The following is a 19,883-nucleotide window of genomic DNA, read 5'->3' on the forward strand; positions in this document are numbered from 1 at the left end:
GCCATTTTATTGAAATTATTAATTAAATTGCAACAGTTTTTGACTGATTCTTTGGGATTTTTTGTATATATAGGGTCAGCAGCAAATAACTGCCTTTTTGCTTCTTTCTTTCTAATTTGGATGGCTTTTACTTCTTTGTCTTACCTAATAGCTCTAGCGGGGACTTCCAGCACTATATTGAATAGGAGTGGTAACAGAGGGCATCCTTGCCTTGTTCTTAATCTTAGGGGGAATGCCTTCAATTTCTCTCCATTCAGTATAATGTTAGCTGAGTGTTTGTTGTACATGGCCTTTATTATAGTGAGATACGTTACTTCTATACCCACTCTGTTAAGAGTTTTTATCATTAAAGTATGTTTTCTTTTGTCAAATGCTTTTTCTGCATCTATTGAGATGATTGTGTGATTTTATCTTTCATTTTATTGATGTAGTGTATTACATTTATTGATTTGCATATATTGAATCATCCTTGCATCCCAGGGATAAATCCCACTTGGTCATAATATATAACCCTTTTAATGCGTTCCTGAATTCTGTATGCAATATTGTTTATTTTGTTGAGAAGCCTTGCATCAATATTTACCAAAAGTAATGGCCTACAGTTTTCTTTTCTTATGGTATCCTTATCTGGTTGTGGTATTTGATAGAATTCTCCAGTGGGTTATAAAATCCAAATATAAGATGATGTTATCATCCAATAAAGTACACAACAGTAAAGTGTGCCTGATTATAATGTGTCTCTCTGTGATGATTATGAAGATATTAACAGAACCCAAATCAATTGAAAATTTATAGTAAATCGACACTCACATATTAATTCATGTTTTTGTTTTTGGGGGTTGTTGTTTTTTTTTTACTATTATTTCAAGCCCAGCATCCTTCCCAGAGAGATCCTCTGGCTGCTTGAATATGAGGAATAGCTTCTAATCAATTAACCCATTACTGACTCTCCTTTTATGGAATGTCAGCTTCTTTTATATTAACATTTCTCATCATTAAAAATATACCCTTAAGAAAAAGTTTTTGTTTTAACTTAAGTCACAAAAAAGTAATGGCTCTCTTTCCTTATTTAAAAATATTTAGCAAGCCAAGTAAGTTCTAGTTAGAAAATTATTATTATTATTATTATTATTATTATTGTTATTATTAAAAAATAGACAAAGCATGCAAAAAAATTTTAATGTATTCTCACCTGTGCCATTGATATTTTGTTTAAAAATCATGTCTTTTGATGTATCTGAAAAAAAGATAGTGTTCTCTTGGGCATCAAAATCAACCCCAACAAAGAAAGAAGGATTTCCTGTCACTGGAACTATGACATCTTCTTGGGTAGACAGGTTGAACGGGATGCCACGAACGGCCACCTCAGATGAAAAGATCAGGAACTGCTTAACAACTGTAGAAAGAAGAACACATCGCCATGAGCCACAGGCTGGTTCTTGAATTCCAGAGAAATTACTTATACATCCACAATGCACATTTTATAATTCAGAAATGTACTTTTGAAATAAACATAAAAAATAAATCTGTGGAAAACATAGTTGGAAACAATGGGAAGAGAGGAAAAAAAGATAAGCAGCTATGACGGCAATATAACTATTACAATCTTTCTTCTTCTCGAGAAATTTATCCTTAAGATTTATATAAAACATGGTCCATAGGCTGAATTTCTAAGGCAGTATTAACTGGCCTGCATAGTAATTCCATCAAAATCCTTGCTTTGGATTAACTTTTGAATAGACATCTATACCAAGAATCCTACTGCAGTTTTTAAGGTATTAAGACCGGTGAAGGAAGAATTAACAGTAACCAGGTAAGTTATTTAGAAATAAACAAAGAAGGAAAAGATGGGAGGGGAGAGGAAAAATAGAGGAAATAGGGGAAAAGGAGTGATTTTAAAATCAAAGAAGGAGACAGTAATAGTATGTCAGGAAATCAAAAAGAGGTATACCCAAGACGTATACCCAAAAAATTAAAATTGCAGGAGTTTAAGTGCAAAATTATTACACAATGTAGTGTCAATGTAACAGTCAGAAATACATGGCTTTTTAAATGAGGGTGATTTTTATCTGAGTCTGGGATTACCTACAAAGTCAACAAATTTGGGGTGCCTGGGTGATTCAGTTGGTTAAGCAGCCAACTTTGGCTCAGGTTGTGATCTCGCAGTCTGTGAGTTCAAGCCCCACATTGGGCTCTGTACTGACATCTCAGAGCCTGGAGCCTGCTTTGGATTCTGTGTCTCCCTCTCTCCCCCCTCTTAAAATAATAAACTTTTTTTTTTTAAGTTAACAAATTTGTCTCCGGTAGAATTAGAGAATTTACATTCCAAGCCCAAAGCAGCACCATCTGGGGAGCAAGAATTTGTCAAGGCATTAAAAAGGAGAGTTTTCAAGGTGAAGACAAGACAAACAAAAGTTGTAAGAGTGTGCATTTCATCAGCTGAAGCTGAGGCAAGAGCCTAATCATGAGAAGATGTGTAGGCAACAAAAGAAGAAAAAGGGGCGCCTGGGTGGCTCAGTTGGTTAAGCATCCGACTTCAGCTCAGGTCATGATCTCACAGTTTGTGGGTTCAAGCCCTGCTTCAGGCTCTGTGCTGACAGCTCAGAGCCTGCTTTGGATTCTGTGTCTCCCTCCCACTTGCTGCCCCTCCCCCACTTCTGCTCTGTCTCTCTCTCTGCCTCTCTCTCTCTCTCAAAAATAAATGTAAAAAAAAAAAATGTAAAAAAAAAAAAAGAAGAAAGAAAAAGAAGAAAAGAACTGAATTGCATCCCAGAGCATAGAGGCAGATATAAATAAAATCTGAACTGAAAAATGAAAAACTAGATGAGTAAATGAGCTGCCCCAACACTTAGTTTGCTGTGGAATGCAACAATAAAGGCAAGGCTTTATTCCCAATAAAGTTAAGGCTACCAGCTAAAGTGGAAAAAGTATACACAATAGAGAAAAGAACTCAAAATTAAATTGTATGGAATTTTAAGAGAATAGTTTACGGGCACCTGGGTGGCTCAGTTGGTTGAGCATCTGATTCTGGCTCAGGTCATGATCTCACGATCCATGAGTTCGAGCCCCACATCGGGCTCTGTGCTGAGAGCTCAGAGCCTGGAGCCTGTTTCAGATTCTGTGTCTCCCTCTCTCTCTCTGCCCCTCCCCTGCTCATACTCTGTCTGTGTCTCTCTCTCTCAAAATAAATAAACATTAAAAAAAGAGAGAGAGAGAGAATAGTTTTAAAAGGAGACAAAGATTTCAGGAAGGAGACAAAGGGGAAAGGAAGTCCAAGGAAACCCTCAATGTGCAATTAAAGGAAAGACCCATGGGACAGCTCTGTGTATGAAGGGAGTAGTGCCTACTGAGGAAGATGCTCTGTCAGCTACCAAAGGCTTATTCACCATTAAGAAGTATGACAGCTGGTCCAGTCCTGTCCAAAAGCAGCATATACCCTTATGCTGCCTGCCAAAAAGAGCCCAAAAGTGATTTCTTACCAACACAGTGGCGGTTATCCACATCCAGCCTGAAACCGAATGTGCACCTGCAGCGGTAACCCAAACCATCATTATCTGTTCTGTGGCTGAGGACACAGACCTGTTCACAGCCCCCATTGTTATTTCCACATGGGTTGTTAACTAGAGGAAAAAATATACAGGGTTAAATCTCAGTTAGAAATGTATGATTGCCAAAGACATGTGAAACCACTTTGAGCCCTGTAGGTGAAACAGAATAATGGGTTTGAAACTCAGAAACACCACCGCTGGTTGTTGCTGTGTACATCCACATTTACCTGCTCTGACTCTCCCACCTACTCTCAAACTGCAACACACAGGGTTCCCACAGCTAGATAACTTTGGGAATTCTTCTCCCCAAGACAATTATGTCAGACCCTGTCTGCTAGCCTCAGTGGTTAGAAAGTAACTGCCTCCCCGCAAAAAACTTCAGGGTTATTTTTACCATTCATAAAATATAATAAGTAACTATTATTCACTGGATGCTCGCTTTGTAAGTAAGCCAATTTACAATCAATGACTCTAAGAGCTAAATATTATTATCTCAGTTTTATTACTGCCCAAGATTATTCAGCAACTAAACTGGAAGTCAAAACCAGATCTGATTCCAAAACCTTACATGCCTGCAATACAAACCAGTTTATACTTCCAAAACCCATTCTCAAAGGAATGACTGAAAAAGCTCACTGTACACAAAGCTTTTGTCATGGCCAAAAATGTCACGTCTGCTTTGAAAATTACCTTCTTAACCTTTGACTTACTCTTTAAAATTATCTCTTTACCTTCTCAGGTGGATTGATTTAGGGAAACTACAAAGAAAAATAATTTGGATGATAAAATTGGGTAATATTTTTGGTCAAGGACAAATAGGAATTTAGTAGCTGATAAACTGATTATTGCAAATAAATATTTCAAAAATGTTTTCAGGGGCAGCATGCATTTTCAGCTAACATATGTTTTCCCAGGATGAATACACTGAAGGATATTCACCTGAATGTATCAGTTCTAGTGACTGGTTTTTTGTTTAAAGAAAATAAATAAACCTAATTATAGTCTTTCTCCACTGTAAAGTCAAACCCACCACTTAACAAGGGAGTTTTAAAGTAAAATCTGCCTTTCCCTGAATTAATGTTCATTGATTGTAAACTTTCTATCAACACAGAAAAGAGCCATATACAGTCATAGTCATGCCAATTTAAAACAAGACTTAGTATAAAATAACAGACGTCTATACAATGTCTGAATCAAAATAATTTTTTTTTTGATGTGACCAGCCTATGACACCAAACACAGTCAGCCTATGACAGACCCAATGCAAACCAAAGAACAAGTGTCATACATATACAACAGAGAAGAAGAGAAATTGGTTCTGACGTCACCTCAACTTGGGCATGTTATTTTCTTCTTCTGGGCTTCGATTTCCTCAAATTTAATATTAAAGGATTGAATACAAGATTTCTCCTAATAGAATAAGAATACATATTTTGGTTTGCTTTGTTTGCTGTCTGTCCCCAGCATTTAGACAGGACTTGGCACATTGCTGGTGCCAAATAATATCTGTAAAAGACATCTCTAAGTTCCCTGTAGATTTGGCATTTTAACTCTGAAATACGTCAATTTCTCCAGAAGGCCCCAGGATCTACAGAGCCAATTTCAGAGAGTTTAACTCTCTAGATAACCCTCCATATATTTGAAAATGCCACCTAAATCTCATGATATCGCTCATCACTAACTTCCATGGCTGTGAAAAAAAATCTTTCTACCAAGGCTAGTACTGAGCAGGATTTCCATTGTTCTGGGGCAAACATACCATAAGGCTGCCTGAGGGAATGATAAACAGTCACTCCAAAGGGCCTCAGGGAGGTCTGGAGGTACACTTGTGGACTGGTCTCTGTGAACTTGTTTGCCTTCATTACAGCCATCTTTGTCCAATCAGTAAAGTATACATAACCTTCAAACAAGCTTATTCCAAAGGGATGAGGAATGAGTGAGCCTCCGTGGACGACCGTCTTCCTGTTGCAAAAGATGTACATCACACAATTTTTTTTTACCTTCATTTTTTTTTAATTTTGTTTTAAGTTTTATTTATTTTTGAGACAGGCAGAGACAGAGTATGAGCAGGGAGGGGCAGAGAGAAAGGGAGACACAGAATCCGAAGCAGGCTCCAGGCTCTGAGCCATCAGCACAGAGCCCGACTTGGAGCTCAAACTCACAAACCGTGAGATCATGATCTGAGCCAAAGTCGGACATTTAACCGACTGAGCCACCCAGGTGCCCCATACCTTCATTTTGATTAAAGGTGGAATTAGTTCAAGTAAATGCTTAAAAAGCTAAGTAATCTCTTGATCCAATTGTAGAATATATAGAAAAATATTTTTAAGTTGTAGGTATATCTCCACCTACATTTGATAGAAAGATTTTCATGTGTCTCTTGGGAAAGACCCTTGAAAATAAAATTCTAGCACCAGTCCTAGTTTATTCTAGACTTTTTGAAAAATTACTGTTTTCTCACATGCTTCTTTAAGGTTATCACACAAAAAAGGGGAAGAGGGTTAAGATGTGAGATACCATTTTGAAATCCATAGGTCAAAGAGTATAACAAGGGAATGGAAATGTAGTAGCAGATACCTTCAACTTACTTCACACTGCAGCATTAACCATTTCTTAGCAATAGGGAGCTGGATAGTAAGTAGAACAATTCCAGAACAACCATACAGACCTATTCCTGATGTCATTCTGGAAAACCAAAAAATAGCACGACTACTGTCATGCCTCAGGATAAACCTGTTTGCTCACCACACTTGTAGTGGAGGCACATAGTGGCCAGAGCTGCTTTACGTAGAAGAAAATACAAGTAAAAGGTGCCAAGCAAGGATAATGTCTGCCATAAGTTCTTCTACATCAGTGATAATTCACTTAGGCCACATAAAGAAAGTGAAGTAGAAGATGGTTCTGAGAAAAAAAAACTTATTTTTTTGCCTTGTGGCAAAATAGAAAGACCTTCAAGAAAAATCTTAAGAGCCCTGAAAGCAAAAATGCACTATAGAACTCTAAGAACTGAAGATGCTAAGGTTTCACACCAAAATGTAAAAAAAAAAAAAAAACAAAAAAACAAAAAAGCAAAAAACAAAAACAAAGAAACCTAAGGGGGCAAGTAAGCACACACTTTAAAACACTCAATAATGACATGGCACATTAAGATTAGAGAATGGTTTTTCTTTTTCATTTAGCAAATTCCAGAACCCTGAATGCCACCTGCTGGCACAGCAATAGGCAGTGACTTTATGATTTCAGCTGTACTCATGAGCTTTAATATAGCTCTTTGATGTTGCTTCACAGCCAGCAAAGCACTCAAATATTTCTGAAACTACATTGGTTTTTTTAGGTTTTATGTTTTACTTGAACCTTAGCATAAAAATAGTTAGGCTATCTAATATAATTTCAAAACACCTGTGAAAGAGAAAAAAAATTTAGGCAATTTCTCAATTGTTTTTGTATGACTTATTGGGTTGATTGATATTTTACGTTAAAGTGATTCATATTCTCATTATGGGAACCAGTTTCAGTGATAAGAAGTCACAGTCTTAATATCCAATCACTTCATTTCATCAAGTAGAGATTGTTTTAAGAATCTGAAATCTAGTGGTAAACTGTGATACCACCCTTAAAATATAAAGAAGAAAAAATATAATATTCCTTCCATTAAGAAAAAAATAAAATCAAGTCATTTGGAAAATTAAATTGGGCAGTTTATTTGCTGAATCCACAAAGTAGTTTTTGCTAGTCAAATTTAAAGACTGTGGTTTAACCAATTTTTGAAAATATGAAAAAGAGAGAAACTAAAACAGTTAACAATTTAACTAATACAGTTAACTGTAATCAGACTAAAAAGATGAAATAAAAACTTTGTCATATTTTGGAGAACAGAGGGTTACTACTGGAGAGGTTGTGTAAGGGGCATTAAGGAATCTATTCCTGAAATAATTGTTCCACTATATGCTAACTAATTTGGATGTAAATTAAAAAAAAATAATAAAATCTAAAAAATAATAAAATAACATTTAAAAATGCAAAAAAAAGTATGCTATAGTTTATGCTCAAATATTCTTAAGTATCTTTGAAGTACATCAGGTGAAAAGCAAGTCAGAATTTCTCTTTGAAATTTGAAATACATAAGGGCAGAGTAAAATCCAATTAATTCCCACCAGATTATGCTAAATAAATAATAAAATGCACTTATTCACTGGGGGAAAGTTAGAAAGCTAAACGATAAAGTATCCTTTGGAAACAAACCATAAGGGACCCAGAGAAATAAATGGACTCAGGAGTTAATGAAAATAATGTGTTCCATCTGAGAGTGGGGGAAAGGTTGGAGAGGAGAAATCAAAGAACAAATGCTCTACGCAATAATGAGTATTAACATGGAACACAAGAAAAGTTAACAACAATCCAAAAACAAAACCTTGTCGCTTCATGCAAATGTCAACACAAAAGTTATTCAAGATATTGAACCCACAAAGTCCGTATTTTTTTGAGAGGGGGGAGCACAAGTGAGCAAGGGGCAGAGAGAGAGAGGGAGGGAGAGAAGCGGGGCTCACCCAAAGCAGAGCTCAAGCTCACCCCATGGGGGACTTGAACTCACCAACCATGAGATCATGACCTAAGCCAAAGTCAGATGCTTCACCAACTGAGCCACCCAGTAATTTAATTTTAATTAAAGTATTTTAATCCTGGTCCTGCTGTACCCCTCTCCATAAATTTATATATATACTATTTATAAATATTTATATTTATATGTATATACTTTTTTCCCAAACTTATGAAGCTATAAAAAATACTTCTTACCTTTGAATTCCATCATAAGTTACAGTCTCAATGTAATCAAACCGGCAGTCCACCCAGTAAACACGCTTTAATACTATATCCAGGGTTATCCCAGCAGGCCATCCCAGTTTTGTTTTTACCAGGTCTTTCCGGTTGGTGCCATCCATGAAAGCCCTTTCCACCTTAGGTTCCCCAGAAAGGCTCTCCCAATCTGAGAAAAATAAATAACTACAAAAGAAAAACAAAAGATGACAGTTATTTTACAAGTTTCTCTGGAAAAAAATATGTTTTTAGGTTGTTTGGATCAATGGAAATTTTCTCCAGCTGATTAGAGAATCATGGGAGTATAAAACAACAGAAGAAAAAAAATCAGAGACTACGAGGGACAATCAGGAGAGTCAACAACTCCAAATAGCAACTATTAAAATGCACTAATACGGCAGCCTAAAAATTCATGTCATGAAGTACAAATGAATAATCATCATTCAGCAACCTTTCAGTAGCCCAAAGTTCAGACAAGCCTTCTAATTTTTTTTTTAATGTTTATTTTTGAGAAAAAGGGAGAGACAGAGTGTGAGCAGGCTCCAGGCTTCAAGCTCCAAGCTGTCAGCACAGAGCCCGACGCAGGGCTCGAACTCATGAACTTCAAGATCATGACCTGAGCCGAAATCACACGCTTAACCGACTGAGCCACCCAGGCACCCCCAAGTGTGCTAAGATCCAACTTTGAGAATTTGGGAGAAAACTAAGTCTCCTATAACTGTTTTCAAATGTGGACACAAGGAAAATTTGAATTTACACCTGCAGACAAGTAAGCATTACCAATCTTGATGGCATGTCGCACATCAAACAACTTGTAATTAGGTATTACCATTGTCATCTCAATCCCAGTTTGTAACAATTGCCAAAAGAATAGCTCCGATCTTCTTTCCCCTCTTTAAAAAACTACAGCTAATTCATGTTAGGATGATCATCTTGATCATGGTGAATCAAAAGCAACATCTAGTTGTAACAACATTATTAGATCGAGTCAGAACAGAGTCTATTCTCTCAGCAGGCAAATGTGGCGAACACTAAAAATAAAATTCATATCCCTAAAAAATCATATATTCTTAGTACACCAGTAGAGGTACTCCTTTAAAGCTTCTATGAGTGGAGACATAAAATAAGCATGGGTTTTGGAGCCTACAAGAAATCAGAATTAACCTTTAATTAATCCAATGGATGTTTTATGTATAAGAGGAGAGATAAAGCTCCAAAAATACTAAAATCAGTATGTTTCCACATCTCTTACCCAACAGTTGGGTCCACAGCAATTCCTCTAGGATGCCCCAAGTTTTCAGTTATGAGGGTGATCCGGTGGCTTCCGTCTATATTTACCATATCTATGCGGTTGACCTTGGTCTCTACTAAATAAAGTTTATTATTAATCCAGTCTATGGCCAGATTCTCTGGATCATCAAGAGAAACAACTTCTTGGATATTTAAGCCATTAATGTCAACTGAAAAAACCTAAAAGAAAGAAAAAACAAAATGGCATGTCTTAAGCTGTGGGCACTGTTTTCCTATATTCATTCAGTATATTTATCATCTATGCTGTACCAATCAGTCAGCTGGACTTAAAAAAAAATTCACTGAGACTTGCTAAAATATTTTATATAATGGGTTCCTAGGGAGAAAAAGATTATTTCAAAGTATATGTAAGGCAAATATAAAAAGTTGGATTTTTTTAAATCCTCCATCTCTAATTCTTGGTAACTATCAAAAGTTTCATTAAAGAATGTGGCTTTTTTTGTGGAGGAGGTGGTGATGGTTTGTTTTGATTTTTAGCTGTAAGCAAATCAGTATTGTTAATAATCCAAATTCTCATTTTTTAGAATTTTTATGCAAAAGTCACATAATTGAATTAAAATTTTACTAATAGTACAGAAAATGTGACAGGAAGAAATAAAATTCCATAACTCTTTAAAAGCCTCTAAAGTTTGTTTTAAAAATCTCTATTGCATCACTCAATGTTGAAATTAAATCTGTCATACTTTCCAAATAAGACAGCATAATGAAATTTTGGCTGTTAAACAAAATGTTGTCACTATTTGCTACCGAATCTTCCATTACAGTTCCATTTAGAAGATGCAGGTAAAATCTGATTTTTATCATCCAAAGCAGCAGAGTAGTTTTTACATTTTAAATGATCAAGTTTCAAAAATTACTACCAAATATCTGTCCAGTTTTGAAAGAATGTCTACTATTTCTTTTAATTAGGCTTTTGGACTCCATTTCGAATAAAATTAAAAGTTGCTCAAGGCTAATCCATATAATAGACTGCTTTGTTTAATAGGTCACATGTAATAGTATAGCATGGAAAAGGTGCTGATTAACATAAAATATCTCAAGGGCCTTTTTTGTTAGAAAACAAAAGAACTTTCCCCTTCACTCCCCCAAAAAATGAAAGCTATCAACACTTTGTGCTTGGGGTTCTATCAACTCCCAAGCTACACTCCTGAAATTTCTATTTACCTTATCTTGCACAGTGTCAGTCCAAAAGACTCTGTGTAGGTGATTGTGAAAATCCACACCCACAGCCACTCCATGATTTTGAGACTCTACCAGCATGGAAAAGGTCCTTCCATGAATATCACCAATTAGCAAATCCCGACCATTGGAGAAAATAACGAAGGGCTGCTCAGCTAAATGTGAAGAAGGAAGGTATTATCACACCTTTAAGTGAACAAACATATGCATATCACTCTCTCAGAAGAACTTACAACTGATAGGCTTCCTGCCTTTTCAAATACTTCTTCTATGTCATCTTATTTGATTTTAAAATACACTTCTGAGGCAGGCATATGGGTGTCATTCTACCCAGTTTACAGATAAGCAAATGGAGGCAAAAGATGTTTGATGAAGTGTTCAAAATCAAAGTAAGTTAGGAACAGAGTCTACCAAGAATTCAAGTGTCCTGACTGCTAGTCCAATGTGCTTTCAAGGACACTGAGGGGAATACATCAGGTATTTTCAAGAATCCTCTGTGATATGGGCACCTTACCCCATGTGCAACTTCAGATTATGTAAAGCACAGAACATATTTTAAGGATTACTGGGAAATCACTGTTAAAAATATGGCAATGATGATCCAAATCTGCTTTACCTACAAACTCACAGGCTTGCAAAATGACATATGAGTATCAAGATTTTCCTCACAGTCTTGTCTGCAATGGCTGAAGGATCAAAAATGCAAAGGATAAAAAATGATATAAAAGTCCATTAGTAGGGAAATAGCTAAATAAATAATATACATCAAAAAATGGACAATTATGCTAACATAAAAAAGTGAAGAAAAGTTCTCTGTGTTGATACATATCAATGCACAACCGTGTGTATAGAAAAATAGAATTAAATACTTATACTTGTACAGTCTTATTTATGTATTTAACAATCACTAGAATTGAAATAAACAATGATATCCATGGGATAAGGGAAGTGGAAACTGGGCAGAGAGAAACAGAGATGGAGAAAGACATTTTTATAGATTACAGTTTTTGAACATATGAATTTATTATCCATTAAAAAATAACTACATTTAATTGTTAAAAAATCAGCTGTACCAAAAAGCTATTAACACAGCAAGTCAGATTTTGTACAGGAAAATAACTTGGAAATGGGCAATTGATCAGATAAATGTCAGGCCAAAGGAACTTCAAAATAATATGTGAAAAAAAACATTGGCGAAAAGAAACAAAGTCAAGATCTTCCATCCCAGAAATGCATGATTCAATGACAAAATGTCATGATAAATGGAGGAGGGGGAATACCTTTTCTTTTTTTTTAACAGATTTTCCCCATAAATTTCCTATACTACAGTACTCTTAGATTGATTCCAACCAAACATCCAGAATGAGGGCATTCCCCAAAATTCCAACCCAAGTTTCATAGGTCCATTTGGAACCACCCCTAAATGTTTCATAAACAATACCAAAATTATTTCTATAGATACTAATCACCCACATTTGCGGTAGGTAAATTAAAATTTAAATGTACAAGTAACATACCACAATTAAATGTTGTGGATGACACAAAAGCTCAGACTCAAAGTGGACAAGCAACCAATTAAAAAACTATATGAATAATGGTCATAATTAATCCACAAATTGGTCCCTAAGAAACAAAGTATAAAATTTACGTGGACCCGTTCTTCTGGCAGCAGCGCCCACTCCTAATTTGTGATGAAAAAACCCTGCTATCCACATAAATGCTGATATTTCTTTTGTCATCTGCTATGGAAGGAGGATATTTCCTGTTTCCGGTTCCAAGATATGGCAAGCGTACTTAATTTACTCACAGGAAGTATTAGCTTTGCAATGTTGCTGATGCTCCAAGACATACCCTTCTGCACAGTGGCACTGGTGATGGCCAGTTCGGTCTTCACACATCTGGTCACAAATTCCCCATATCTGGCAATCATCAAAATCTGCCACATGGGAAATAAATATTTATAACCATGTTTACCAGCATTTTTTGAGCACACTCTGACAAAAGTCTTGGACGGGCCATATAGGAATGTGGTGATGCCCATATCTAAATAAGTCCCCTCTAGAGGTAGCCCACATTCTAGGCATACAATAAAAAATAGGAATTCAGAACAGGCATCTTCATATTATGGAAAATCTAAGATGATTTAAACAGTTTTTTTTTAATCTGCACAAAGGATAATTTTACAGAGGATGCACAGCACTGCTTAGATTCATAGCCTTGTGGTATTGCATTTCATTTTTTAATGTTGATTTACAAAATATCTGAATTTCTTCCCTTCAAAACTGTGTTTTCCCATATAGCAGCCACTAGCCCACCGTGGCTTCCTAAATTTATATTTCGATTAATTAAAATGAAAATTGGGGCGCCTGGATGGCTCAACTGGTTAAGCATGTGACTTTTGATTTCAGCTCAGGTCATGATCTCATGGCTTGCACCTTGCCAGCACAGAGCCTGCTTGGGATTCTCTCTCTGCCCCTCCCTCTCTGCTCTCTCTCTTTCTCTCTCAAAATGAATAAACATTTTAAAATAAAATAAATAAAATGAAATAAAATTAATAATTATTTTCTTAGTCTTACTTGCCACATTTCAAGTGATCAACAGCTACATATGATCAAGGGTTACCTTATGTGAAAGTGTAGATATAGCACATTTCCACCATTGCAGAAAGTTCTATTGGACAGTGCTACATCAGAATAAAGTAAGAGCTGCCCTATATCTATCCCATCAAGAAGTTACAAAACTGTAACTGCAATAAAGTATTTGGAAAGATTCATTTGCCCAGCTGCCTTTCCTCTGACATCAAAAATTATAACAGGGTGCCTGGGTGGCGCAGTCGGTTAAGCGTCCGACTTCAGCCAGGTCACGATCTCGCGGTCCGTGAGTTCGAGCCCCGCGTCAGGCTCTGGGCTGATGGCTCGGAGCCTGCAGCCTGTTTCCGATTCTGTGTCTCCCTCTCTCCCTGCCCCTCCCCCGTTCATGCTCTGTCTCTCTCTGTCCCAAAAATAAAAAAAAATTAAAAAAAACGTTGGAAAAAAATTATAACAAAAATTAAATTTAAATCATTTTTAAGACATTTTTAAAATATCTTCTACTTATTCATTAACTTCTTATTCATTCATTCATTTAATAAGTGTTCATTGGAAGTCCATTACATGACTGAGTAGGGTTTACTGTCACCATTGTCCTAGTTCTACTTTCTAAAACTGACATATAAACAATACAGTATGGTGGGGGGGCGGGGGAGAAGCAGATGGAACAACATAAAATATAACGAGTCTTTCTCAAAGATTGTACAGCTTAAGGGCTACAGAAATTGTAGCCTATCCTTAGTAGATTGTTGCCAAATATTTCATTTGACCCTCCAAGTTCACATCCACTCTTCAGTCTCCTTCACCCTGCTCTCTTCACCTGGGAGAAAGACCATCACATCCTATACCAACAGGTTCTCAGTAAATTATAATTTCTGAAAGCATTGTACCCTAGGGTCTAGAATTCTCCACATTTCTAGGACCCGATTACATTTGCAACAAATGTCACAGTTGTGAATTAGGTTCTACTATACTTGCTGCGTGGCCCTCTACCTCACAACTCCCCAACTACAAAGCTCAAGAAAGCGCTGGGATCAAGCTGAAGTTTCCAGTTTTCCCTCAAGATCAACTTCAACAACATGGGCCTACATGGCCCTTTCCAAGGACTGTGACTAACCAAAGGAAAACATTAATCCAATTTGGACATGACAAGGTAAAAGGCATGTGTGTATAAATAAAAGGCCTTTCATGACTTATCTCTTGTGTGCCCCCACCTCAGCCCTGAGAAAGCACCACCTGAGGCTTCACCTCAGTAGAAATGAAAGTACAGGATATTCGCCCTCAAATTCCGAGAATGTCATGACCTCATTTTGAATGCAAGACCGATGAGAATATGTCTTAAGGGCCTGCAGTCACCCCGGGAACAGGAGTTCTGATGTCAAACAGAAGAAAACCAAAGGTGAAGAAGTCATAACTAAGAATTCTCGGGTGCAAATGCCCTTCCTATCACCTGGGCTACAAGTACTTTAAAGGTTGAATGAGTGTATAAAATCACTGTCACTTTTAATGAATGAATAAGATTACAGTCTACATTATGGAGAAAAATGAAGGATAATTATTACACGTCATCAGCCAAAGTGAAAATAAGAAAAATTAAAGTAGACTTGAGGCTTTTCATGAGAATAGAAAAGTAGTGCAAACTGCCTAACACCCTAACACACTGCTTTATAATGCCACCTCCCACGCCATTACCTTTACCTATTTTTCTTTCCTTTTTATTCTTTGTCACCTCATACCAACAGATACTGCTTTGAAAATAATTCAAAAACCCCTTTTTAGCTTAGACCCCCTTGGACACCCTCTGATCCGTCAGGTTGTCTGAAATCCCACCATGCTGAATGACCTCCCTGCCCTAACTCCGTACCATGATGTCATTCCGTCAACAAACAGCATGTCCTGTCAATCAGAAACAATAACCCTGGTAAACTGCTTCAGCACGCCTCGGAGGCTCCACAGCCAGGTCAAGACTACCAGGGGCAGATGAATGGTAGAAGTCCACAAGATTACTTGTCAGGATTATCCAATTTTATTCTTGATTACCACTGAGGCATTCACTGGGGAGCCATGTCTAAGATGATAGATGTTGCATAGGTTTCCAACACCTGAAGCCTCTGTAATGAGCCAGCCATGCAGGGTCACAGTCATACAGAGAGTGTTTATTGAGTTGAAATGCTTGAAAGAGCAAACCAAAAGAATTTTCCTAAAAGCCCTGCTGAAACAAGTGTAACTGGTTTCGTAATGTCACGTATCAAAACTAATGTGTTCTCTTTACAAAGAGAGCAAAACACGGTCTGTGAAATAAATGTTAACCCAGCTTCAAAGAACACATCTTTGAAAAACAGAGATCACAGAAAAGGTCTCTACAGGTGGCACGGGACCTAACAATCACAAAGGCCCCCAACTGCAGACTTTTGAGTTTATCTCCAAATGAAGTCATCTGTACTAAAGTCCCAGGCACACACTGCAGGGATTAAAAAAAAGATGTTCATCATGTAAGTTGAAACTAGTGCCGTAGTATTAGATCAACGACTTCCAGTGTGCTAGGAACTGGGTGAGTTTTAGAAACCCTGAAATTATCTTATGCCACAGCAGAACATTGGCATTTTCTGTATTACATTCACTAATAGGTTAAATGTATTTTTAAAAACTCATTATGGCAGTTTTCATTTATTTCAGACTTCAAAACAAAGTGGCCCAGACCTCTGACAAGTAGCCCTAGACACTTGAAAATAGAACCCAAAGCTCATCATAGACTTAGATACTGGGGGGAAAAGTGTTGGAAAATGTGCTATCTAGACTCTAGGATGCAAAAAAACAATGTCTAAGAACAGGTTGTAGGGCATCACAAAACTAAGCCAAGGATTCTGAAAGAGCAATCACTTTTACTGAATAGACTTCACGGCCTATCAAGTTCCAAATGCAATGCAGCTCAGCAGCCGTCTCAGTCCCCTCTTCGGGGAGTGAGAGAAGAAAAAAGAGAGAAGCTGATGGAATACTGAGAATGTGGCTTCTGGTATTTCTATTGGAATTCCTTTTCTACTAAGAGAAAGGAGAAATGCCTAGAGAACTAAAAAGACTAGAAATCGAATTGGCAGGTGGGTGGCAATAAGTGGCGGGGTGGGGCGGGGGGTAGGGGGGGTAGACCCTGACATTTGCCAAAGACAAAAGGAGCAGCCTCGCACCCACAGATGAACAGCACTCTGAGGAAAAGGGGACGCTGCCTTCACAATGAAGCCAGGCAGCACAGGCAGGGGCTCAGAAAACCACCTAACAGTTGAGAACACTCAAGTGACCGGTATTTTTTAATTAGTTGACTGCATCCCCAATCTGATGATGGTGGTGGTGATGATGATGATTGTAATAATAAAACACAAAAAGTGTCCTGATTTCATTTAATGCCCGTTGCAGATCATCATCTTTTTTTATAGAATATTTTCAAATGATTAGAAATTTAGGGGCTTCCTTAAATAATTTTGAGTTGTCTCTGGGTCTTCAGAATCTCTTGAAGTGATTTGTGTAAAGCACGTCTTATCTTATATGCATGTCTTGTCTTGTGACATGTCTTATATTCAACAAGTAACTATACTGTTACTTCAGGGGAACAATCAGATCATGGGCAAACTTTGGGGCATGGTCCCAACATTAGAAACCTAAAATTGCCTCCTTTGAACACCACAAGGACCACCTTAATTGGATTGCTTAGCGGATATAAAAATCTTATTTTTCTTTGGCATATGACACATAAGTGAGTCCCATTATGGTTCTCAATAACACTGAGGAATAGACTTTCTCAAAAGTTTCAAGTTAAATTTGTAAACCAGAGTTAATTTGTGGCATTAAATTTTTTTCTGGCTGTGAACAGTTATTAAGATCAACCATATTTGATATAGTATAACCAAATTGGAAGCCATGAGCTGAGACTAAAGACTGAATAACTTCATTACTTTTACCCAAATTCAGTATTTTTGGCCAAATTATATTAATATTTTGGAAATTATTTCAGGAGAAGCACTTTTATAAAAGTATGTCTTACATATGCCATGTCTGTTTTTATTCAGAAAACCCTGAAGAACCCCTTATTTGGAAGGAATATCAAAAGAACACAAATATCCTAGGAAAAATCTGAATTATCTGTCTTTTGGAGATCCATAGATGACTACCAAACTTAATTTTAATGAATCATTACAGTTACCTTCCAGATGCCCTTTTGCCAACAACAGTAAAAACAAAGTTAAAAAAAAAAAAAACCTGGGGGTGTCTGGGTGGTTCAGTCAGTTAAGCATCTGGCTCAGGTCATGATCTCACTGTTCATGGGGTCAAGCCCCACATCGAGCTCTGTACTAAAAGCTCAGAGCCTGGAGCCTGCTTCAGATTCTGCGTCTCCCTATCTCCCTGTCCCTCCCCTGCTTGCACCTGTCTTTCTCTCTCTCTCTCTCAAAAATAAACAATAAACATTAAAAATAAATAAATAAAAACCCCCATGGACACTTTCTGCTAATACATTTGTTGTTTGTGTATCAAAAATCAGAAAGAAGGAAAGAAATCAGAGCATTAAAAATCACTGTTTAAATCCTACAAAAACTAAATTGATGTTACTTGGCCATAGTAATTTTCCTATCATCAGACCCCATCCTAATCTCAGAAGGATGCAAAGCTGGCTCACATCACACTCAAAAATTTCCTAGTGGGAAAAATCACTGTTACAATTCAGATAAGAGAGATGTGAGAAGTATCTGGTGCACCAGCATCTACTTCAATGCCAGCCAAATGAAGCAAAATGACGGTGTCTACTCTTGAACCAAGTTTCAAGAATCTTCAAACACAGGTGAAATCAATAGGATTAACAACAAGCATGGCATGGGCACTGACTGGCCACCGTGGCCAGTGGAGCAGAGAGCTGATGATCTGTGTTACGTGAGCACTCTTTAGTTGCTGGGTCCTGAAGACCAGCATCCTGGAGAAGAGGCCAGGGGTGAGAAGAAGCCATGTGGTAATACATCCACATGCATGTAATACCATATTAAACAACCAGTGTGGCCACACCAACCCTGCTTCCAAATACTAAAAAACACGAAAAGATTTCTTCCTTCATTATGTTGTGGACAAGTATCCATGTAGCTAGTCAACCCACTCAAAAGAACCACTCTTTTGCCTTGTGCATTTCACAAGTTTCTCAGACTTAAAACTTCCTATTGTCCAGGTTTTCTATGGGGACTGTGTTGGTCTTTGTTATAAAGATAGTCACTCCTATCCACAAGCATAAACACCTTGATGTCAGAAATCACATAACACATCAGTGTCGCAGCGTTGCACTTGTGATGAAACACAAGGCATTCCCACCTGTCACTTACCAACACAGGTGCGGGTGTTATTTTGGTCAACGACAAAACCTAGGGGACAATGACATATCCCTCCATTTGGTGACGGGTGGCATTGGTACTCACAGCTCAATATAAAACACAAATTCACATCTAAACAGAGAAAAACACTTTGTTAAATAAATAGTGAACTCTGGACAAGACTGATTTACCTATAAAGTAAAAGCTTCCTTTATCAAACCTAAAAGTTAATTAAGCATGTAGTAGAGACACAGAAATTATTACCATTCAAGCCTTCCTGCAATTTTATGCAATAAAAGCTCAATCCTATTTTTAAAAAAATAAATCCTTTTATTTTTTTTAAGAGCTAAGATTAGTGTATACAAAGGATTTTTGTACACTAAAAATAAATCCTTTTAAAGTTATAACTACATGCAAGTCAAGTCATCTTAAAGGCAGTTTATGGAAAAATCAACTCATAAGCCTATCTTTTTGTTTACATAGTAGAAAAAAGTCAAGAATTCCCAAGTGACTGGATTGGCAACATGAAACATGTTAACCATGGCTACTTCTAAACAACTACTAGATAATTTATAGACTACAGGTCATAAATTGTATTCCCATATAGGACACTCAATTGTCCATACAGTTGATGGATTGATGGTGGGGGGATATTCTACAACCATTTAGAAAAAAAAGAAAAACTGGGGTGCCTGGGTGGCTCAATCAGTTAAGAGTCTGACTCAGGTTAAGCATTTTGGCTAAGGTCATGATCTCATGGTTCATGGGTTTGAGCCCCGCATCAGGCTCTGAGCTGTCAGCCTGCTTCAAATTTTGTGTGTATCTCTCTCCCTCTCTCTCTTTCTCTCTGTCTCTCCCTCCTCCACTCACTCAGTAAATAGATAGATAGATAGATAGATAGATAGATAGATAGATAGATAGATAGATAGGAAAAAAGAAAAACTAAAGTAAGGTATATATCTCAGAAACCAGAAGGTTCTTTTTTTTTTTCCAATATAGCCAGATAAGACTTCTCCATAAGTATAAGCCAGAGAATAAAATCCCCAGAACACCTTTAGAATCATCAAAATTGCCATTAAAACCATTCTGCTTGGGTGAAAGAA

General features: G+C 37.1%; 1 protein-coding gene across 3 annotated transcripts in view; it reads right to left on the reverse strand.

The window, feature by feature from the left end:
• Nucleotides 1-19,883, reverse strand: part of LRP2 (LDL receptor related protein 2) — a 198,633-nt gene that overhangs the window by 113,787 nt on the left and 64,963 nt on the right. For 2 of the 3 annotated variants that reach the window (XM_045033909.1, XM_023259431.2), the window contains exons 9-16: nt 18,793-18,912; nt 12,661-12,789; nt 10,839-11,008; nt 9,616-9,833; nt 8,343-8,549; nt 5,308-5,510; nt 3,480-3,620; nt 1,193-1,396 (exon numbers count right to left, since the gene is read on the reverse strand). In XM_045033909.1, the coding sequence (XP_044889844.1) occupies nt 1,193-1,396; nt 3,480-3,620; nt 5,308-5,510; nt 8,343-8,549; nt 9,616-9,833; nt 10,839-11,008; nt 12,661-12,789; nt 18,793-18,912 (1,392 nt within the window). Of the gene's footprint in view, nt 1-1,192; nt 1,397-3,479; nt 3,621-5,307; nt 5,511-8,342; nt 8,550-9,615; nt 9,834-10,836; nt 11,009-12,660; nt 12,790-18,792; nt 18,913-19,883 lie in introns of those variants that run through there. The other variant, XM_045033910.1, reaches the window with a different exon arrangement.

Source organism: Felis catus, chromosome C1 (genome assembly GCF_018350175.1).
Source record: "Felis catus isolate Fca126 chromosome C1, F.catus_Fca126_mat1.0, whole genome shotgun sequence".
Taxonomy (NCBI): Eukaryota; Metazoa; Chordata; class Mammalia; order Carnivora; family Felidae; genus Felis; species Felis catus.